Below are 20,229 nucleotides of genomic sequence, written 5' to 3'. Positions count from 1 at the left end.
GGCACAGTGACAGGGGCTGACATCACAGCGGATATATGCGATAAGTCGCAAGCTCCTGAATCAGTGCCTTTCACAGCTGTGGAGAAAGACATTAAGGATCTTCTCTTTGCCACTCTCCCCTCTCTCTGTCTCTCTCATAGTGCTGTTCAAATCAATACAAGTGACACAACAAGGTTGATCAACCTGCAATGTCCTCATACTGACCCAGGAGAACTTGAGCCAACATGACCCATGGAGAACGAGAGTAATTTGTACTGCATCATCAGCGGGCTGGTGTTGTGAAAGCGAAGCGTTAGGCTGTGAAGCAGTGTCACTTTTCTTCTTCAGTAAACAGGGCCAGCGAGGATCCCTGCCCCCTTTTGAGGGGCCCGCCTGCCTGTTTATGAGCCAGTCAGGGGCTGTTTGTGCATGTGAGGGGAGAGAGGGAGAGGGCGAGAGAGTGTGAGGGAGAGAAACAGAGAGAGACTGTGTGTGTGTGTGTGTGTGTGTGTGTGTGTGTGTGTGTGTGTGTGTGTGTGTGTGTGTGTGTGTGTGTGTGTGTGTGTGTGTGTGTGTGTGTGTAAAGAGTGTTAACAGGACTTTGGGAAAAGCCTGCCTCAGTTTTCGCCATGGTGTCGTCAGTCTGTGTGGTTAAAAACAAAACAAAAAAAGCACTGGTTCAGGGAAGAGGGTGGTGCTCAGGGATATGACATTTGTGGATAGAGCTGATGAAATTAATTTGCAGTAGCTCAATTGTTTTGAAACTGTCAAGAGTACAAAACCTTTGGATAGTGACATTTGTTTTCATAGATCAAAACTCTAGCACAGTGATTTAGGACACTTAATCCATGTTCCCATTTGACCAAAACATTGGGCTATAACATATCTATCCTGACAACTTTGACAAGATACTTCAAAGAACCTTTATACACAGGATGCACCAATAGATATATCAGATCACAACATTGCTCCAAAACATTGCTATTTGAGGGTAACAAAACATAACCCCATGTTAATTAGGCATACAAACCGCCTTAAGGAATGTGACCGGATGCCGCTTTTCTGTAGAGGTAGTGACGCAAAGTGAAAATGATAGAACAATACCATTTGTCATGGGGCGCCTCTGAGAAATGACTGCAGGTGGTCATTCCAGACAATTGTGTGTTCGTTGATCTACTTCGGTCTTCTGTACAGGGCAAGGGGAAGGACGCCGCCATCGTCACCCCCATGGGGTGGTCACAACTGGGGTGCAATGAACAGCATGCTGTCATGTAAACCCACAGCTTCAGCCTTGAACTTATTAGCATCACCCGCTACATTAAAATATCAGACCTTAAAAGAGCGCAGAGTAAGTGGTCTACCACCAGATGACACCATGGTCCTCATTGTTTTGGTCATGAGAAAAAGCATCCTTGAATAATTAGCGAGCCTGACAGTCTAGTGGGAGCAGGCCTGGCTGTGATGTAACGGAACTGGGATGTTTGGCATTATAAGAATGTCCCATTTCCATTCGACACTGTGGCACTTTGGAGGCCCTTTCATGTGTAGTCTAGCATGCACAACATCACAGGGTGCCGAAAGGTTTCATCCTATTGCGGCGCGGAAGATGAAAGTCCTTGTCCTGACACAGTTGTCTTTTCATAAGATTTGGATTCGATACATGATGCATATCAAGAGTATGTATTCCTTAATCATCATCTTAACTATCCTGCACAGTCAACTAATTTATCTTCCAAAACTTATTTTTAAATTGTCAAATTAAAAGTATTAACATGGTAGCCGCTGAAATTTAAACCCACTATTTTAGGACAGAGACAGTGAGTTATTCCTAGCTCCAATGTGCAAAAAAGCTTGTCTCTCTCTCTGAGACACCCGCCCCCCCTATTATGCCACCATATTGGGAAGTGGTTCCCCCTTCTAGCAGGTTGCGTAACCCCACTGAATTACTCGCAGAGCAAAAATCGGCTTAGGGAAAGAGGAATGGCATTTGCCCAGTTCAAATGTCATCTGTGTAATTCTTTGGAACACATGGATTTCTCCTGCTAAGGTTATTGTTACTAAATGCCACACAAGGGGGGAGGTATCCTAAAGTGAATTATAGTGGGGGTACATTAAACTAAAGCACAGTGTGTTAAAGGTCTCCTGAATTAATTAAAGTCTGATTTGACTTCTAAAAGGACTATCTGCTTTAGTAGCGCAATTAAGTCAGAATAATCACAATGAAGGTAGTGAAAAGTATGTACAGTATGTATGTATTTATATAATAATAACTTGAATTCATATAGCGCCTTTCAAGAGACCCAAAGATGCTTTACATCAACAAAAAAACAAAACTATAGTGAACAAGTGTCTCTTTAACGCACTTAAAAAAAAAGTCCAGTGTTGGTACATGGCGAATGTGTGTTCCAGAGGGTAGGTAGGGTGTAAGCTATAGTAGAAAGGAAAAATAAGCACTCTCAGTTTAGTGCACCCTACATATAAGTTATGTTTCTAAGTTATGTCATTAACATCAGCTTTAAAGTCTGTTGCTCTGTGTAATTTAAACACCCGCGTTGTACTAGTAAGCGGATTAGTGTTGTTGCTGACTGCACAATAGCAGTTGTTACTCAACTCATACATTGGCTTAACACTTGTTTTCTTGGAAAGCGTGTCAAATGTACAACCGTATTTGTGTTTTCGCTTAAACTATCGGAAAAAGCGCTGATGTAATTTAAACACTAATGCAACTAAAACTGAAGGTCAAATGGCGGTCAGAAGAAAACAAGGCCAACTAAAGGTTTCCCACCAGGGCTGTAGGATTACGTCTGAAATGATAATCCTGATTATATGTCGCTCGATATTGTGAGATTACAATTGTCAATCACAATTATCAAGAAAAGTGTTTTACTCCAGCCAAATGTGCTAATTCAGTTTAAAGGTTTCAAAACTGTCTGCGCTCAATTTGTCTAATTTGGGAATTCAAGTATAAGGGGGAACAAAAATACCACTATCTCTATATCTCTCTCTCTCTCTCTCTCTCTCTCTCTCTCTCTCTCTCTCTCTCTCTCTCTCTCTATATATATATATATATATATATATATATATATATATATATATATATATATATATATATATATATATATATCAATCTCTATAGAGAGAGAGAACGTTTTTAGATTGCATTAATTAATTAAAGGGATTGTGACATTAAAAAAAAGGTTTTGGAATTGTTCTTGTTTTTTTTAGGTTTTCTAATCTCAATTGCACCCAAAAAACATGAACTTTTAACATTCAGTAGATTTTCTGTGATCTGGGGTTTTCTGGCTCAAACAGGTGCTCTGATTTGCCGGCAGTAAGTGACATCACTTACTGCAAATCCCATATGTCAATGGGATATGCCAGCAGATGTCACTGTTTCACTGTGTTGCCTGTTTTCATTGTAGCTCAAAAGGCCCAAAAAACCCCAAAGAAAACTTCAGACCACAGAAAATCCACTGAATGTTCAAAGTTCAGGTTTTTTGGGTGTAATTGAGGTCCTAAAACCTAAAAGAAAAAAGAAAAAGAAATGAAAATGAATGTCATAAAACCTTTAATTAATGTTAGTCAATTTAACTGACAGTCCTTTAGGCCTATTAGATCAACTTAAATCAGCTGCAACCATGGAATAAACTTCACTTCCTTTATTACCAATAACACAATGAACCTATACGAGCGCTGACCGGGCAATATTACTGTTCAGAGCTACAAAAGAAGAAAGAAAGGAAGAGGTAGATGATGGAGTTGTGGCAGTGCAGATCTGATTCAGGGGAAGAGCAGTATGCACAGTTCTTATTGAAGATAAAACATACACACACACGCACATACACACTAATGCACATAGTGTATGTAGGTCACACTGCCCTCTTTGCCCTCTTTGCCCTCATTCACCTTCCATGTGTCCATATAACAATGCTGTGAGGCCATCAGCTGTATCAACTATGGGGGGGGGTATTGGTTTGACTCCGAGGACTTGGGGCCCACGCAAGCAGTCGCCTCTCCCAGTCACAATTCAAAAGTACATCTCGATTCTGCTACTTAAAATAAACTGGTCTAAGGAATGCCTTTGATAAATGCATGCACATGGGGAGAGATGGCCTATAGAGTATAGAGCAATCAAAGAGCCTGTCTGGCTCTGTGGACCCTGACTTCCCCCCATGCCGTGCCCCCATTGCCCTCTCTCTCTCTCTCTCTCTCTCTCCCCTCCCCTCCCCAACCCTGACTGCCTTTTTCATGGCCTGTTCCCAGTCTGCCCCAAGAGTCCTACTGTTGCCTTAGGATGTTGGTTTGTTACCTGTCTGGTGGTGCAGTCTGCCAGTCTGGGTCATTCCCACAGTCCAGAACCAGGAGCCAACAGGAAAGCTCATAAACACAGGCCCCCTACAAAGGTCTGGTCCCGAGTTGGCCGGCCCTTTCCACGATTCCACACATCTGCCTCTGCTTAGGCACCCCAGGTCCCCCTCTGCATCCCCACACACCTGGGAAGAATTACAGACAGCATGGTTGAAGAAATATCCTCCCCAGGGTTACCCAAGCAGGCCGAACAACAGGGCAAGCGCTAGCTTTGATATACTGGCAAGGTTGAATAGTTCAGCTCCACGCTGGTTTGTGTCGAGGTAATCGGAATGCAACTCGGATGTTTGCTTGTTTGGGTACAGCCGTTCATTATCAAATAATATGATTCATGTCAGAATTGAAGCAAATTGTAGGTTTGCAAGGATTGAAAGCTGCTTTGGAAAAGCATAGCGTAGAAATAGAACCTTTGAACGAAATGGGAGCTGCCAAAAAACGATTTCAATGATTAAACTGTATCGATATGCAAACAGCAACATTATCGTATCGATTGACTTTATATCGAACTATCGATTGTATCAATACTCTGTACGTGTGTGTTGTATTCAAGTGTATTAAAACATCCCATCACTGGCGAAGTCAGTCCCCCTGAAATCTCCCGCAGTGCATGGAAATGCAGCGTAACATCCCATCACTGAGAGAGAAAGTCACCACAGTTTCCTTTTTTGGGCATTACACTAGAGCTGCCCCTTCAGGCGCTACACTAGAGCCATACAAATAACAAGGGCGAAATAATGTAGTAGTGGACTCTGGACTGCATAGTTAGGCCATGTGGCTCATTGCCAGATCACCTCAATTTATGAATAAATTACTTTCAAATGCAATCTTTTCAGATATGTTATGATCATTTTAAGTCATGCTGTGTAACTTTCATTTTGGTAGACTTCTTGGCAACACCTCTGGGTAGTAACAATGTTTTCATTACAGCGTTTGTATGGATTAAGTACTGCTCAAAAAGGAAGGCTTCAGGGTCTTATATGCACCCGAGGATATAATGCAAGTTGTCAGAAATTGTATTTAACCGTTTCCACGCCAAAAAACGTAGCCTCTGTTATTTGTCGGGAAGCAATGCTGCCAAAATGTGTAGCCTACATTTATTCAGTTGTATAAATGCGTTGATTCAATCTAGTGGAAAGGCTACTCACATTAGCTTCGGATGGCTATCTGTTGTTGGCTTAGACAGTGGACTGCGCCATCTTTGATTGTGCATGACACGTTTTAGTCTTTAGTCTCCAAATGCCCTGGTCAAAACAATGCTTATTGTACAGATTATTTTTACAAATTTATAGCTGTACTTTAACAATAATGGGATTTTTATTTATTCCTAGATCAGTGGTTCTCAAACATTTTAATTTCAAGGACGCCATAACTCAGAGTGGATCACGTGCATCTTGTTTTTCTTTAGACCAACTAACTGTTCACATACATTTCTGACCTAACTTCTATTGCAGGTCTATTTTGACTGTGGTGCGAAGGTAGACGTAGTGGATGGCCAAGGTCTTATCCTGTCCCCTGGCTTCCCTTACAACTACTCTTCTGGGACTCACTGTGTGTGGCAGTTCTTTGTGCCTGTCGATCACCAGCTCAACTTGGAGATCTTTGACTTTGATGTTTTTGAGAGCCACGACCCTTCTGCTGCTCAATATGTTGCTTTCTCAGACTTTGAAGAAGACATGGTAGATGAGGAGGGGACTTTCACAGCTGGTGATTTATCGGTGAATGAAAACTCATCTGTGGCTAAAGACTCTCTGAGTGCGGGGGATGTTCCAAAGATCCCGCAGTCCTCCCAAAGTGGCGAAGTCAAGCAAGTGGTGGTCCAAGAACAATCCACAAAGATGGAGATAGCCAAAGTTTCCAACTCTGCTAAAAGATCTGTGGACGCTTCCTCTGACCTGAACTCTGCTCCTCCACCTCCTCTGCTCCTCCTCCCCAGAGCCCAACCTCCCGGAGACAAGGCTTCCAACTCCGTCTCCTCCTCTGCCCCCAGGGCAGACCCTGACCCAAAACCTAACCCCAACCAGCACCCTGGTGCAACTGTGGATGAGACCACTCCAGTTCTGCGACTACCCACAGATACTCCAGTCATGACCCCAAGCCCTGAAACCCAGCAGTCAGTGCTGGATGCCTGCCCTCATGATGTCCTCTACATCTCAGACCTCATCACCTTCTCCTCCAGGTTCTGTGGCTCCAACCGCCCCCCCAGTAGCCAGCTGGTGTTTGGTTCCAGCCAGGAGATGGTGGAGGTAATCATGGAGCTCATTACAACTACCCATTGGGGCCGTGGCTTTGCTCTGCTTTTCCACTACCATAACCGCACGGAGCCAGCTGTGGAAGAAAGGCGTACCCATGCCATCGCGGCCAGCAAGGTGGATTCCCTCCTCGCTGCTGTGAGCGGAGCTGCCTTCTTTGCTATGATACTCACCAGTGCCCTCTGCATAATCTTCAGGTAAGAGCAGGAAGGGCTGCGCGTTTGATAAAACAATTCTCACCAATATTATGACACTCTCCCTTGGCCCAAGTACAGTAACTAACTATTTATTGCATTGGGATACATATTGTATCTTCATGTTCAATGCGAAATTCAAGCTCCAGTGCAAAACCAGGTAAAAGCTATTGGGATATAGGGTTAAAAGGCAACAGCTATTAGTGTTTCACACAAAGATTGAAAGTGATACATCACTAATTAAAGTATTTGATGGGGTTTCCTCAAAGATTATCTAGATAAGATCTACATTCTCTGTACTGTTTGTGAAATCCAATGCTCCCTTTATAGTGGAGTCGTTACAAACAGCTTCCCCAGAGAAATGACAGGAGACTCCCATGAATGAGAAAGTTTTACAGTAAGTCTGTCACTTAACACTACACACACTGCACAATCAGTCACTCTGATGCTCTTTGAAAATACACACATATACAAAACATTCCGACATATGCTTATATACACACACACACACACACACACACACACACACACACATCCACCCACGACTACAGTACATACAAATTAGAGCTTTGTACCACTCAATTACTACCACTCTCTTTCTGTCACTCACACACATGAACTCAACCAGCAGCGCAAACGAACACACACACACACACACACACACACACACACACACACACAGAGAGAGAGAGCAGTGTGTCATGTTGACTCAGCTGGAAGCCTCTGTCCTGATGTGTTGTCCCTTGATGGTTAATTGGGTTTGACTGCGACCGCGCGGCTTCCTTGATGTGGAGAACTCTCAGTGAGGACAGCGGGGCGTAGGAGGTACAGCACCTGGCATCAATTCCAGCCCAAAAGAACAGAGAACGGGAGGAGAATGAATGAGGAGGGGACAAAGAGGAGGGAAAACTGAATGTGTCCTCTGAGCTCTATAAAGATACTAATCGGTTCGGTTTTAGACCATTGAGTTCACCACATCAAAAGGTGTTCCCCATGTCCCCCCCCCGGGGACAACTAACACAGTCAGTCAGAGGGGTTGTAATTGTAATACGATCTGTTCTGACAATATTACTATTTTACTTTACAGTTCCTGTCACATTTTAAGGTCAAGAGAGATTCATGAGCCACATTGGTGGAATTGCTCTTTGAATTGTAAAAAAACTAAACGAGGGGTGTGTGTGTGTGTGTGTGTGTGTGTGTGTGTGTGTGTGTGTGTGTGTGTGTGCGCGCACGGCATGTACTGTATAAGATCTATATTCGTTTGAAATCACGGTTATATTTTGTACTTGTTCATCTAATATAATAACTCAACCATTCTTGAGATAAGGGACAAAACTTTTTTCAAACTAGATATTTTTTTTTTTAAGATACATTCAAATCAAATAGATGTATTTGTAGACACAGGTCTCAACTACCAATCTTGGGAAGGAACAGGTTTTTCGCATGACATTTCTTTCTAAAATGGGACATTTATGAACTTAATACCTGATTCATGTCAACTCTGTCAGACACACTAAAATCCCTTTTAATTGAATTTGATAATTTCAACAATAATATAAAGTCTTCAGTTATCTTATAATGGCTTTCAGTAATCAAGTTAAGTAATACAATTATTTTAATATTGTTTTGTTCCAATATCACACTATTATGAAATATCCAATTTCTCAAATCCGTCATTTCAACCTTTATTTTCAATATTATAACATGAAAACCATGTAAAAAAAAATCATCATTACGTATCATTTCAGTTGGTGTTTCAATACATAAGCACAAAAGATTTAACATCGAATTTTCTATTCCTTTGGAAATTAACAAAAACATCACGGGACGAACGTCTGACGGAGTTGACGAACATCTGACGGAGTTGACAAGTTTAACTGATTTAGGTTCTAGACCACCTAGGATCTTGATTCTGGTGACTAATCCCACATTTTCAAGGATGAGGAATACAGTGGTACTATTTATATTGGCCCTGTGACCATGGCAGCCATTTTCAAAATGGCCGCCACCTGCTGTTATTTTACAATAACTCAAGTTCTACACCACCTAGGATCTTGATTCTGGTGACTAATCATACATTTTCAAGGATGTGGGATACATTGGTACTATTTAGATTTGTCCTGTGACCATGGTAGACATTTTTCAAAATGGCCGCCAACTTTCTGTTATTTCCCAATAACTCAAGTTCTACACCACCTAGGATCTTGATTCTGGTGACTAATCCTACATTTTCAAGGAGGAGGAATACAGTTGTACTCTTTAGATTTATCCTGTGACAATGGCAGCCATTTTCAAAAATGGTGGACCTGCTATTATTTTACCAATTTAGTCAGGCAATATTATCAGAATAATGTCAAATCTGTGAATACATTTCTTACCAAGAATCTTTTCACCAATGTGTTTGTAAAGGTGTCTACTAACATATCCCACATTGGTTTCTATTGAACCACCCTAGGGGCATTTCTGACAGCTGCTGAAAGTTGGGTACCATACCAAGTGGCTATGGCCAAACTAGGGAGTCTATGGCCAAACTAGGGGTCAAACCCCTTGGGCTAAATTCGGCCATATATCCACTTGCCCAAATGTGCTGACCTCATTTTGTGATGACGGCTATGGCCGTTTTCAGCCCAAGGAGTGTTCTTCGTGCATAGCTAATGCTTGGAATGCATTCAGAATCATGAAAACTCCCTAGTTTGACATGTCACATGCTATTTAAAGCATAATGAACATTTTGCCTTATATAGGTTGTTGATGGTACCCCAACTTTCAGCAGCTGTCAAAAGTTCCCCTAGGGTGGTTGAATATAAAGCAATGTGGGATATGTTAGTAGACACCCTTCCAAACACATTGGTGAAGAAAATTCTTGATAAGGAATTTATTACCAGATTGTATTAATATCCCCTGACTAACTCATCTTCTAGACCACCTAGACCCGACTTCACCAACAGAGACCCGATTGACACCTAAACAACAAGTTTGGACAGCCCCACCAATTAGTGTTACGGAAAATAGCAAGTGTCTACCCTAGGCCCAGAGGGAGACACATAACTTAGATGCGGCTCACATGTTGCACGACTCCTCAACAAGCTGCCACCAGAGATGAGAGATGAATTCTGCCGCACAATGCTCTGCAGCCCAGGAGCAACCAACACCATGTTGGAGTTCTCTGAGTGGTTGAAGCACGAGTCCTAGCCATATAGCCTGTGCAAAGGCAAACACCTTGAAGACCTGCTTGAGGTGAACAGTGAGCAGTGAACAGTGAGCGAAAGACTGAAGACAGAAGATCTGCCTTCAGGACTATCAGGCAGGATGTGCAGACACTGAAGGCATCAGTGTCGTTCTGTGTCCCCAGCATGTCAACCAAAGCAATGTTACCAAATCAAAGGAGCCTTCACCTCAAGTCACCTGGGGCTGGGTGAGCAATCATATCCTGTATCTAGCCTCACAACTAAATACAGACACTTGCCACTTGGCCAGACTGCCGTTTGAAAGGGTCAAACCCTTCATCCTGATTGGGGAAGACCACCCCACCTAATCACACCAACCGAACAAGTGAGGTTGGGGCCTCCAGGTGGGCCAGCAGCCATCTGCACAAAACTGGGCTGGACCCTGCAGGAAAGCAATCTCCAGCCAAGACAATGTAAGTTGACTATAACAGAGCCCCAGAACACAGAGCTCATGAGAAGGATGGAGAAACACTGGCAGGAGGCCACCAAGATACAAGGCCACACTGCAGTGGCCAGTGAAGTCAAACTGTGCGTCTGTACCTGAAAGGGACAAGTCAAAGGCCAGAAGGCTCCTTTTAATGTCCTGTCAGTAGCAACTCAACCTGCACCTGAAATAAGCCCTGACCCCTCCCAGAGAAAGTTCATCCTTGAAAATGTAATTATTAGTCACCCTAATCAAGATCCTTGGTGGTCTAAAACTTGAGTTATTGGTAAAATAACAGCAGGTTGGTGGTAATTTTGAAAAACAATGGCTGCCATGGTCACAGGACAAATCTAAATAGTACCACTGTATTCCTCATCTTTTAAAATGTATTATTAGTCGCCAGAATCAAGATCCTAGGTGGTCTAAAACTTGAGTTATTGTAAAATAACAGCAGGTGGCGGCCATTTTGAAAAACAATGGCTGCCATGGTCACAGGACAAATCTAAATAGTACCAATGTATCCCACATCCTTGAAAATGTATGATTAGTCACCAGAATCAAGATCCTAGATGGTGTAGAACTTGAGTTATTGTAAAATAACAGCAGGTGGCGGCCATTTTGAAAAATGGCTGCCATGGTCACAGGGAAAATCAAAATTGTACCACTGTATCCCTCATCCTTGAAAATGTAGTCTTAGTCACCAGAATCAAGATCCTAGGTGGTGTAGAACTTGAGTTATTGTAAAATAGGTGGCGGCAATTTTGGAAAATGGCTGCCATGGTCACCACGAGACAAATCTGTGATGGCCCTATAGCCAAAAATGTTCCTTAAGGCATGCTCTAACTGTGTGCCAAATTAGAATACGTCCCATTATTCAAAAACTATAATTTTATTGTTTTAGGAACACTTTTGTCAACTCCGTCAGATACATGTCAACTGCGTCAGACACAAAACCTGACGGAGTTGACGTCTGACGGAGTTGACAAAATGTCATTTTGTTTTCATCTTAACCCTCTGTAGTACAATGTAGCCATTTAGTTTTTGCTTCATTTGTTAGCTAAACCTAACCCTAAACTAAAATAATAAACATTATTTTGGAATTCTTAACAAAGATCATAATAATGTCCTGACGGAGTTGACATGTAAAAGCTGTGACCTCATTGATATCAACATTGTTTGTTTAAAATATCAAACAATTGAATGCTTGTCAGACCAGGTGCTCCACTGTTGCAACAAATATAAACGGGACTTGGAAAAGGAGTCTTCAGGCTAAATCTGTCGACAATATTTTCTGATTAATTTAAGACTTTAAAAAAACCTGACGGAGTTGACGGGAGACGTGGGACACACATTTGATATGAGATATCTAATGGAAAATATAAATTAAAATTAACTGTGTATATTGCTTGCTATGTTGTTGACAATCTACTTTAATTTAGTATGTATATATTTATGTGATTGTGACAGTATTAGACACTTTTTTAGCAGTTTGAAAGTGTGACCACTTGCTGGGGACAGGCTAAATACAGGCGTCTTTGGGTACAGTGCCTGCTTTTAACTAATTCAGATGGCATATGAAAACAATTATAATGAAATCAATGGCATAATAATACACAACTGTATTACATTTAACTTTGCAAGTGCTTTTATTTTTATGAATTAATTTATTTTTAACATAAATAAGGCTCTTATGTGTGGGACATGTTTTTTCCACTTTTGTACCTCATCTCAAGAATGAGTGACCTAATCATTTTAGCTGTTACGTCCACAAAATGTGAGGATGGAATGTGTCCGCAGATATTGCGCACTGTGATTGGCTGGAAGGTGTGTCATTCTGCGCTGTGATTGACTGAGCATCACGCAACGGGTGTCCCCCTGTGGCACACCTTTGTTATCTACAAGTGGCACATAGAGGGGGAGAGAGACATAAGCGGGAGAGGGGAGCCGAGAGAGGGAGGGATTGGGTATGTCATATCCCTGAACGGGTATGGACTAGTATTACATATTACATAATTCATTCTATGTATCATAATATGATTTTAAAACATCTCAGTCTACTGCAGTCGCCACAGTCAACTGATATTCAATGTCTCAAACTCCTCTGTCGAGCACAATAACTCCTCCGCTTCTCACTTTTAATGACGGGGAAATTGGAAACACATGTTCAATAAAATGAAAGTGCAATTAGCAAGAACAACAACACAAGTCATTTGTAAGCCAGGGAATGTAGCACCAAAAATGTCAAAGTCCTTTAGTAGCTGTTTAGATCCCCTCTTCAAATTACTAGCCATTACTGTAATGAGTTCATAGAACAGCTAGCCTTGAGGGCCAAGAGATATCTCACAAGATTTGTAACTAACATTTTCAACTGCTGATTTAGTTTGCGATTTACACTGAAAAGAAATAACAGAAAAGTGGAAAAACACCACTCTAATTCTAGAGTTCTCTTTTGTGTAAAACTATAACTTTATTTTTTAATCTTTGGAAATAAGTTCAATGACCTGTCACTGTGCCTTAAGAATGTATACTGTAAGCTACTGTAAAAGATTAGTTTCAACCTATCACGTGCCACAAAGTACTGCAAATCTTTACTGTTAAACTTTAACAAAATGGAAAGATCTGAACGCCCTGGATTTCTCAACCCGTTTCATTTCAAGAGTTTGATACGCGTCCACGGACCCTCATTTGAGACCATCTTTATCTCTGGGAACCCAAGCTACGCTTTCTATCTTCAGTGTTAATTTAACTCAAAGTGTACACATGTAACTAGGACAGTGTCCACTTTTACATTATTGGTCCACTTCCAAACAGGAGAAGGGGGCCGCCATACTTTTGACTGAGGAAACGCTGCTTTTAAGAAAACCCTGTCTAAAATGAAAGAGTGCCGTTCCAGGACATTGATTAAAGTTGGTTTTGAGACATGTCAGTGATTCTTAACATGCAGTGCTTCTTTGTTTTCCAGACCCAAACTATGTCCGAAAAGAGCCAACTCCTCTTCCTCCACAAACTCTGAGGTACATGCAAAATGCTCTGTTTTTCCCTTCTCTTTCTCTTTCCAAACTGGTGGACAGGAAACTCTACTAATCAGTATCTATCCAGCCATCTGTCTGTGGTGGTTTCTATCCAAAATTAATTTACATGACGCTGGTACAATTAAGAGAAACGTCACAAAATGTAATCTTGCTACTGACGTACGTGTGTGTGTGTGTGTGTGTGTGTGTGTGTGTGTGTGTGTGTGTGTGTGTGTGTTCTTTCTATGTGACTTTGTAGTTATCTAGCCGACATTAACAAGAGAAGCTGTACAGGTGCAAAGAATGTGATCTACTGTAATGCTAATGCCAGGACAATAAATAATAGGCAACAACTAAGGAGAAAATGTTTTACTTCAAGGGTAAGGCATATTAAGATTGAACAGGAAAAGGGGTCTGATTCAGGGGTGAGCCGAATGCGATCGAAAATAAAAGCCTGGGTACCGAGGTGGTACTTTATGAAGAGATAAGTCGCTCTCTGTTTGTGGTGTCCCAGACATTCTCCCAAGGCAAAGCTCTACCTGGGATCACAGGACATTTTATTCAATATCCTCTACCTGTGTACCCAATACCCTCCACTGCTGATACCTACTGCCAGACCATGGGGAAGCTATCTGCAGCAACCAATGACACACACACACACACACACACACAGTGGTGGAAAATATCTATGTACATGTACTCAAGTACTGCACTTAACGCTTTTCCCCCCAGGTATGTATATATACGGACGTCGATGCTAGGTGGCGTCATATCGTATATAATCATACGTACCCCAGCGTATACTCCGTCTATATAATGGTTGAGGCCTACGGAAGCTTTTAACATTGGTCCGGTTCCTATGGCAACGCCCCACGGTTCCAACTATGGAGGATTTTCAAACCTCCATAAGTCAGGATCGCTGTCCTTGGTGGATCTTGGCGGGGGGGCGGGGGTGGACAAACTCCATCTTTTAAAGTGAATGCGTATGGTGGCACTGGGAGCTGGGGTTTATGCTAACAGCTAGCCGCAATTATAGAGTACACATTTGAGTATTTACATTTTTCTATAACTTTTACTTCTACTACACATCAGAGGCAAATGTTGTACTTTTACACCACTTTGTAGATATAGATTAGTATTACAAAGCACACATCAGCCCTACGTATACTACCGCAATATGAAAAAACTAACAGCTAATCGTGTGTGTAGATGTGTAGATCTTTATACATTTCTTAAACTTAAAATGGAACATACTGCACAACGCATACTTTTGATACTTTACGCACATTGTGATGCCAATACTTTTATACCTTTTTGCTCGAATGCATTTTTTAATACGGAACTTTTACTTGTAACAGTGTTTTTCCATGATGGTATTGAAACCTTTTTACTCGCTGCGTTTCAGCCAGCAGACAGAGTGCAGACCAGGGGGACTGAGGCCAGTGAGCTGCAGCTAGTGGCTGCTAACCCAGCCCACGGTGTGGAGGGGATCCCAGAACACGGCAGCAACTCCCATCGCCACAGGCTTGCATACACAGGTGGGGAGAAAACCATGGCATGACCATAACGTGGAGAAGTACAGTTTTCCAATATTGAACATGGATACAATAACCAACACCATACACACACATACAGTAGGGGTGCAACAGTTAATCACACTTCTGAATGTAATTGATTATAATAAGACAATTCATAATCTATCCATTTTCTGGGCATGTCATTATCAACGAATAGTCTAAAAACATTTCTGAAATCTATAAGCTCACAACACGATGTGAGCTTGTAGATCGGCTATTTTCACTATCGGCGTGAACTTGAAGAACGTTTTCAACCGTTTTGTGGCAAAAGATATGATTTGATTATTCAAAAAAGTAATCAATAGAATAATCGCTAAGTAAACCTAGAGTTGCAGCCCTACACACACATTTTAACAATGAGTTACAAATGATTTTACAGTGAGTGCACACATGGTGGGAAAGTCACATGCAATGGGTGAATATAAAGTGTTGCAGATGTAGAATACGCATAGGGTTCTGGGATAAAGAGACTTCAGTAGATGATGGAAGGAGTCCGCACACCATATAGGTACAAAATACTTTCTTTATTGAACTTTCTGACAACGTTTTGATCTATTTGATCTTCATCAGGTCATCCTGACCTGAGTATTTTGTACCTACAGTATATGGTGTGCAGGCTCCATCTATCATCTACTGAATATAACATGTTCACACAGACACCTATACAGTATGTACACATGCACAAACATATAGTGCATGTGTGAATCTCATCACTGAGGCCAATTCGGTATGCATCTCAAATTGATGATGTGCATCTCGATGCACTGCCAGCGATACGTGCGATGTGATATGATGATCCCTGGCGATATGATGCGATACGATTCATCCCTCTTCCTGATTCGATGTGATGTGATGGCGATTCAATTCTGGACAATGCGATTCGATGCGATGTGATGGCGATTCAATTCTGGACAATGTGATTCGATGCCATGTGATGGCGATTAAATTCTGGACAATGCGATACGATACGATGCGATGGCGATTCAATTCTGGACAATGCGATTCGATGCGATGTGATGGCGATTCAATTCTGGACAATGCGATACGATGCGATTCAAACACAATAGAAAGGATTTATATTAAAGCCCTGTTAATTTCCCAAAACATGTAACAATGCATTACATTTAAATTCAAAGCAATTTATTGTTTTACTGTAGGTACTGTAAGTACTAGGCTCTGCATCTAACAACCCAATTTATACTATTCTGGAAAAAAAACAAAGGGTCTGCTCTCTGCTGGTTATTGTAGAATTGTTCTATTGTACTAATCATATAGTATATAATTATTATATATTATTACATGGGTCTTCAACATTCTGAGGACGCCAACTATTGTGTGAAAATAACCTTTTTTATTTTCCAAAGGTCAATTTGAGGTTTTGAGTATAGAGGGTTTAAGAGATTAAATATCGTTCATGGATTAACGTTACGCTATGAACTTGTGGGTCTGTTATTTTAGGCGTGTGACACCATCATGCTGCGGAGTATAAATTAGGCTTCTCTCCTAGAGAACAGCAACAGCAGCAGACAGAGAAAGCTGGACAGTGAAAAGTTGTGAAACAGTTGAAAACGACTTTGTAGTAGTAGTAGTACACCTAGCTGTGGCGGTGTTGTTGTTGTTTATACTGTATGTGTGCAGAAGCTTTCTTTAATTATACTAAAATTATAGCAATTAATTTTGTCGGAGAATCAGCAAGAACAACAGCTGTGGAACATTACTGCTCAGCGTGCTACAGTGACACAAGTCAACAACTGATAACGGACAAAGCTCGGACAGGGATTTTATGAAGCTAAAGGTGGTGCTTCTCTTGTTTAACCCGTGGGGCTCACTTCTGTTATAGTCGCGGGTGCTCACTACTCTGTTGTCTGCACGTACGGTATCTTCTGTTCTCTGACTGCGCAGCGCTGCAGAGATGATGAAGACCTTTTTCCCCCTTTATTGATGGTGCATTCAACGCGCCTCGGAAACACAGAATAGGGTGAAATACAACATGACCATAGATTTTACCGTTGCAGAGTGCAGACACTCCGAACCATGAAGCTAAAGGTGGTGCTTCTCTTGTTTAACCCGTGGGGCTCACTTCTGTTATAGTCGCGGGTGCTCACTACTCTGTTGTCTGCACGTACGGTATCTTCTGTTCTCTGACTGCGCAGCGCTGCAGAGATGATGAAGACCTTTTTCCCCCTTTATTGATGGTGCATTCAACGCGCCTCGGAAACACAGAATAGGGTGAAATACAACATGACCATAGATTTTACCGTTGCAGAGTGCAGACACTCCGAACCATGCATCGTGATCTCACCCGTCAACACTGAATAAACCCATGCACTCGCATCGCGCATCGATTTTCCGATCCGTATCGATTCATTTCCACATGCCTAATACATACATACCAAACCATTTGGTGTTGCATACAAAGTGTCATTGTTTGTGTGAAATCAAGTGCTTTACTGTAACTTCCTCTATGCACATTACTGGCATCAACAATCATTAATTATTATCCTATTTTAGAACAAAGGTAAATGAGGAGACCGCAAACCGCAGTTCCACTGAACTGTGGAGCAGTGTACCAATGGTATTTGCAGCACAAGGATTTGCAATACAAGGATTGGCCGTCATTAATCTAATCATAAACCAGCACGAATCCAACCGCAGATATCATCTCACTACAAGTGTCCATACATGATTTATGAAATGGTTATATCTCGTCAATCAGTGTAAGAATGGTCTGGCATTGATAAATGTGGTGGCTGGAAATGATCGTTATTTAAATATCACAGCCAAAAATATTCTTGGTTAGGAGGCCTCGCCCCTTGAGTTTTTATGACATGGAGAAGCGGAATACAGACAATAAGGGAAATGTCTCCAAAGTGGGGATAGATATTTTAACATTTCAAATAAATCCAATCACACCAACTAATAAAAATGTGGCAAAGGAATGCAGAGCCCAGGCGGTGGCGTATCCGTCTGGGCACCCGACTGGTAATCCAGTCGCAGTGTGCCGTGGGTTTGACTCCCGAGCCCGACACGGCCTTTACTGCATGTCTTCCCCCCCATCTCTCTCCCGTTTCCTGTCAGCCTACTGTCTGTTTCTTCAAAAAAACAATAAAAGGCGTAAGCCGCAAAAAAATATCTTAAAAAAAGAAAGAAAAGGAATGCAGAAGAATGTGGTCTTGGATAACAAATCACTGATGCGGTCAACAGTGGTGTGTAGATACAGTAAAGCAAAAAAGAAATGCTCACTTCTTGCCATCAACACTTTAAAAAGTGATAAAAGAAAACCCGAAACTTGCATCACATAAAAATATCTGACCAAATTTTTGAAGCGATGAATGAGATCCTGTCTTCTTCATAGAGCCCCAGACGGGGCTGTGCTGGCCACAGCTCTCTGGCTGCATCAGAACATCCAACGGCTCCCTGGACGCTATCCTGTGCAATGTTCTGCAGAACGCCACATTCGAGAATAATGTCATTGTCTTCTGGTGCAGATCCAAGCAGCCCGTTCAAGCAGCTCACCATCATGAAACTGTGCTCCTGCTCTGTTGCAGGGTTTGACAGTGGGGTTGCCAGGTCTTCCATGAGGGGATAACATTTTTCACCTAGTACATGAAGCACACCGTCATTGCTTACTTTCTGAATATTAATTCATGCAAATATAGCAATGCGGAAATCTATCCTGAAACAAATGGGCAGGGCCTATATAAGGAATCCAGGGAAAGTGACATTTTGATGTAAAGTGGGCTTTTATTGCGCCACCATGAGGCCGATGTAATAATTGATTACAATAATTGTGATAATTATTATGAACCTCCCCTCCAAGTGCTGTAACGGTTTCTGAGAGAAAAGGAGTCTATAGGATTTTTTTATTCACTAATAAATTAATTATTAATCAAGAATTTGTGAAATTAAAAAAAGGGCTTCGCTAAGACCTCCGTAATATTATGGTCAATGCCTGTGTGAAAGGTCGGAGCGATTGGTGCAGCCAGTGATGATATCAAGAACCATCAACTCATTAGAGCCTCATTATAGAACCTTACTGTTCCCTCGACACACTGACTGACAGACACACACACACACTAATGAGTATTTCAGGCAGGGTGGCCCTACCAGAGAGAGTGTGTGTGTGTGTGTGTGTGTGTGTGTGTGTGTGTGTGTGTGTGTGTGTGTGTGTGTGTGTGTGTGTGTGTGTGTGTGTGTGTGTGTGTGTGTGTGTGTGTGTGTGTGTGTGTGTGTGTGTGTGTGTGTGTGTGTGTGTGTGTGTGTGTGTGTGTGTGTGTGTGTGTGTGTGTTGTACAGAAGACAAAACTCAATGCTACACGATTTTGGCATCCTACAAATAGTCTGGATTGTGCGAAAAGACCTGGAGCCAATTCTGCATGGTTCTGTAGCCACCGTACACTGTCAGATAGAATTGGACAGAAAACAGCACAAAGTGTACAGCCCGTTCTTAATCATAATGAAACATAATAATTAAACACTGTGCTCCATTTTGGGAGAGTTATTCCATTCCAGCGGTCCCCTTTCACATTGCAGACATTTAGCAGTGTCTCATTTAAAACAACTTCCACTGAGAGTCTCAAGCTATGAAGAGATGGGTAATCACTGATGGTGCCTTCTACGAGTAAGGGGGACACAACTCACTGTAGAGCATACAGTATAGTCACTAGCTGCCCCCAAATACCGACCACCAAATGGCCAACGTGGTTTGACCTGGGCGATGAGGCTTGGCTTGCCTCAACTGAGCTATAGGTCTTAAAACTAAGAGACTAAGTAAGCAGATTGTTAGCCAGTACCTAATCACTCTAACCACGTTTTATGTATGTATTTATGTATCTCTCCCATTGCCGGCATGCTGATTTATTGTCAGAAGTTTTTTATTGATTACATGGAGAGTTTGAAGTGTTCAGCAACAGTTGCACTAGCAATAGAAAAAGTTCTGTGCTCAGAGACAGTGGACGAGAAATGGAAAAGTGGCTCCTGGCCCTGGAGCACATCTCGACACACTCTTTCTCTTCTAAATGGTCTCGGCTTTACTCCTTCAAGGTACTAAACCTGGTGCCCTTCCTTGTAGACTACAAGAAACGGATCAGGTCATCCAATGGACAAATTCCTCCAGATTCTGTTGACGGTGTCATTCACTACAATTCCTTCCACAGAGTCTCTCTCTCTCTGCACAACATTAGTGGGTTGTGGCATTTAA

General features: G+C 41.9%; 1 protein-coding gene across 1 annotated transcript in view; it reads left to right on the top strand.

Annotated features, from left to right (window-relative positions):
• Positions 1-20,229, top strand: part of LOC310871660 (uncharacterized protein) — a 44,338-nt gene that overhangs the window by 3,420 nt on the left and 20,689 nt on the right. Inside the window, exons 2-4 of the mRNA XM_083783294.1 lie at positions 5,799-6,793; positions 13,404-13,455; positions 14,858-14,990. Of these exons, the coding sequence (XP_083639420.1) occupies positions 5,799-6,793; positions 13,404-13,455; positions 14,858-14,990 (1,180 nt within the window). The remainder of the gene's footprint in view (positions 1-5,798; positions 6,794-13,403; positions 13,456-14,857; positions 14,991-20,229) is intronic.

Source organism: Protomyctophum parallelum (genome assembly GCF_964188405.1).
Source record: "Protomyctophum parallelum genome assembly, chromosome: 15".
NCBI lineage: Eukaryota > Metazoa > Chordata > Actinopteri > Myctophiformes > Myctophidae > Protomyctophum > Protomyctophum parallelum.
Note: the sequence above shows the minus strand (reverse complement) of the source record. Positions and strands in the feature narration are given on the sequence as shown.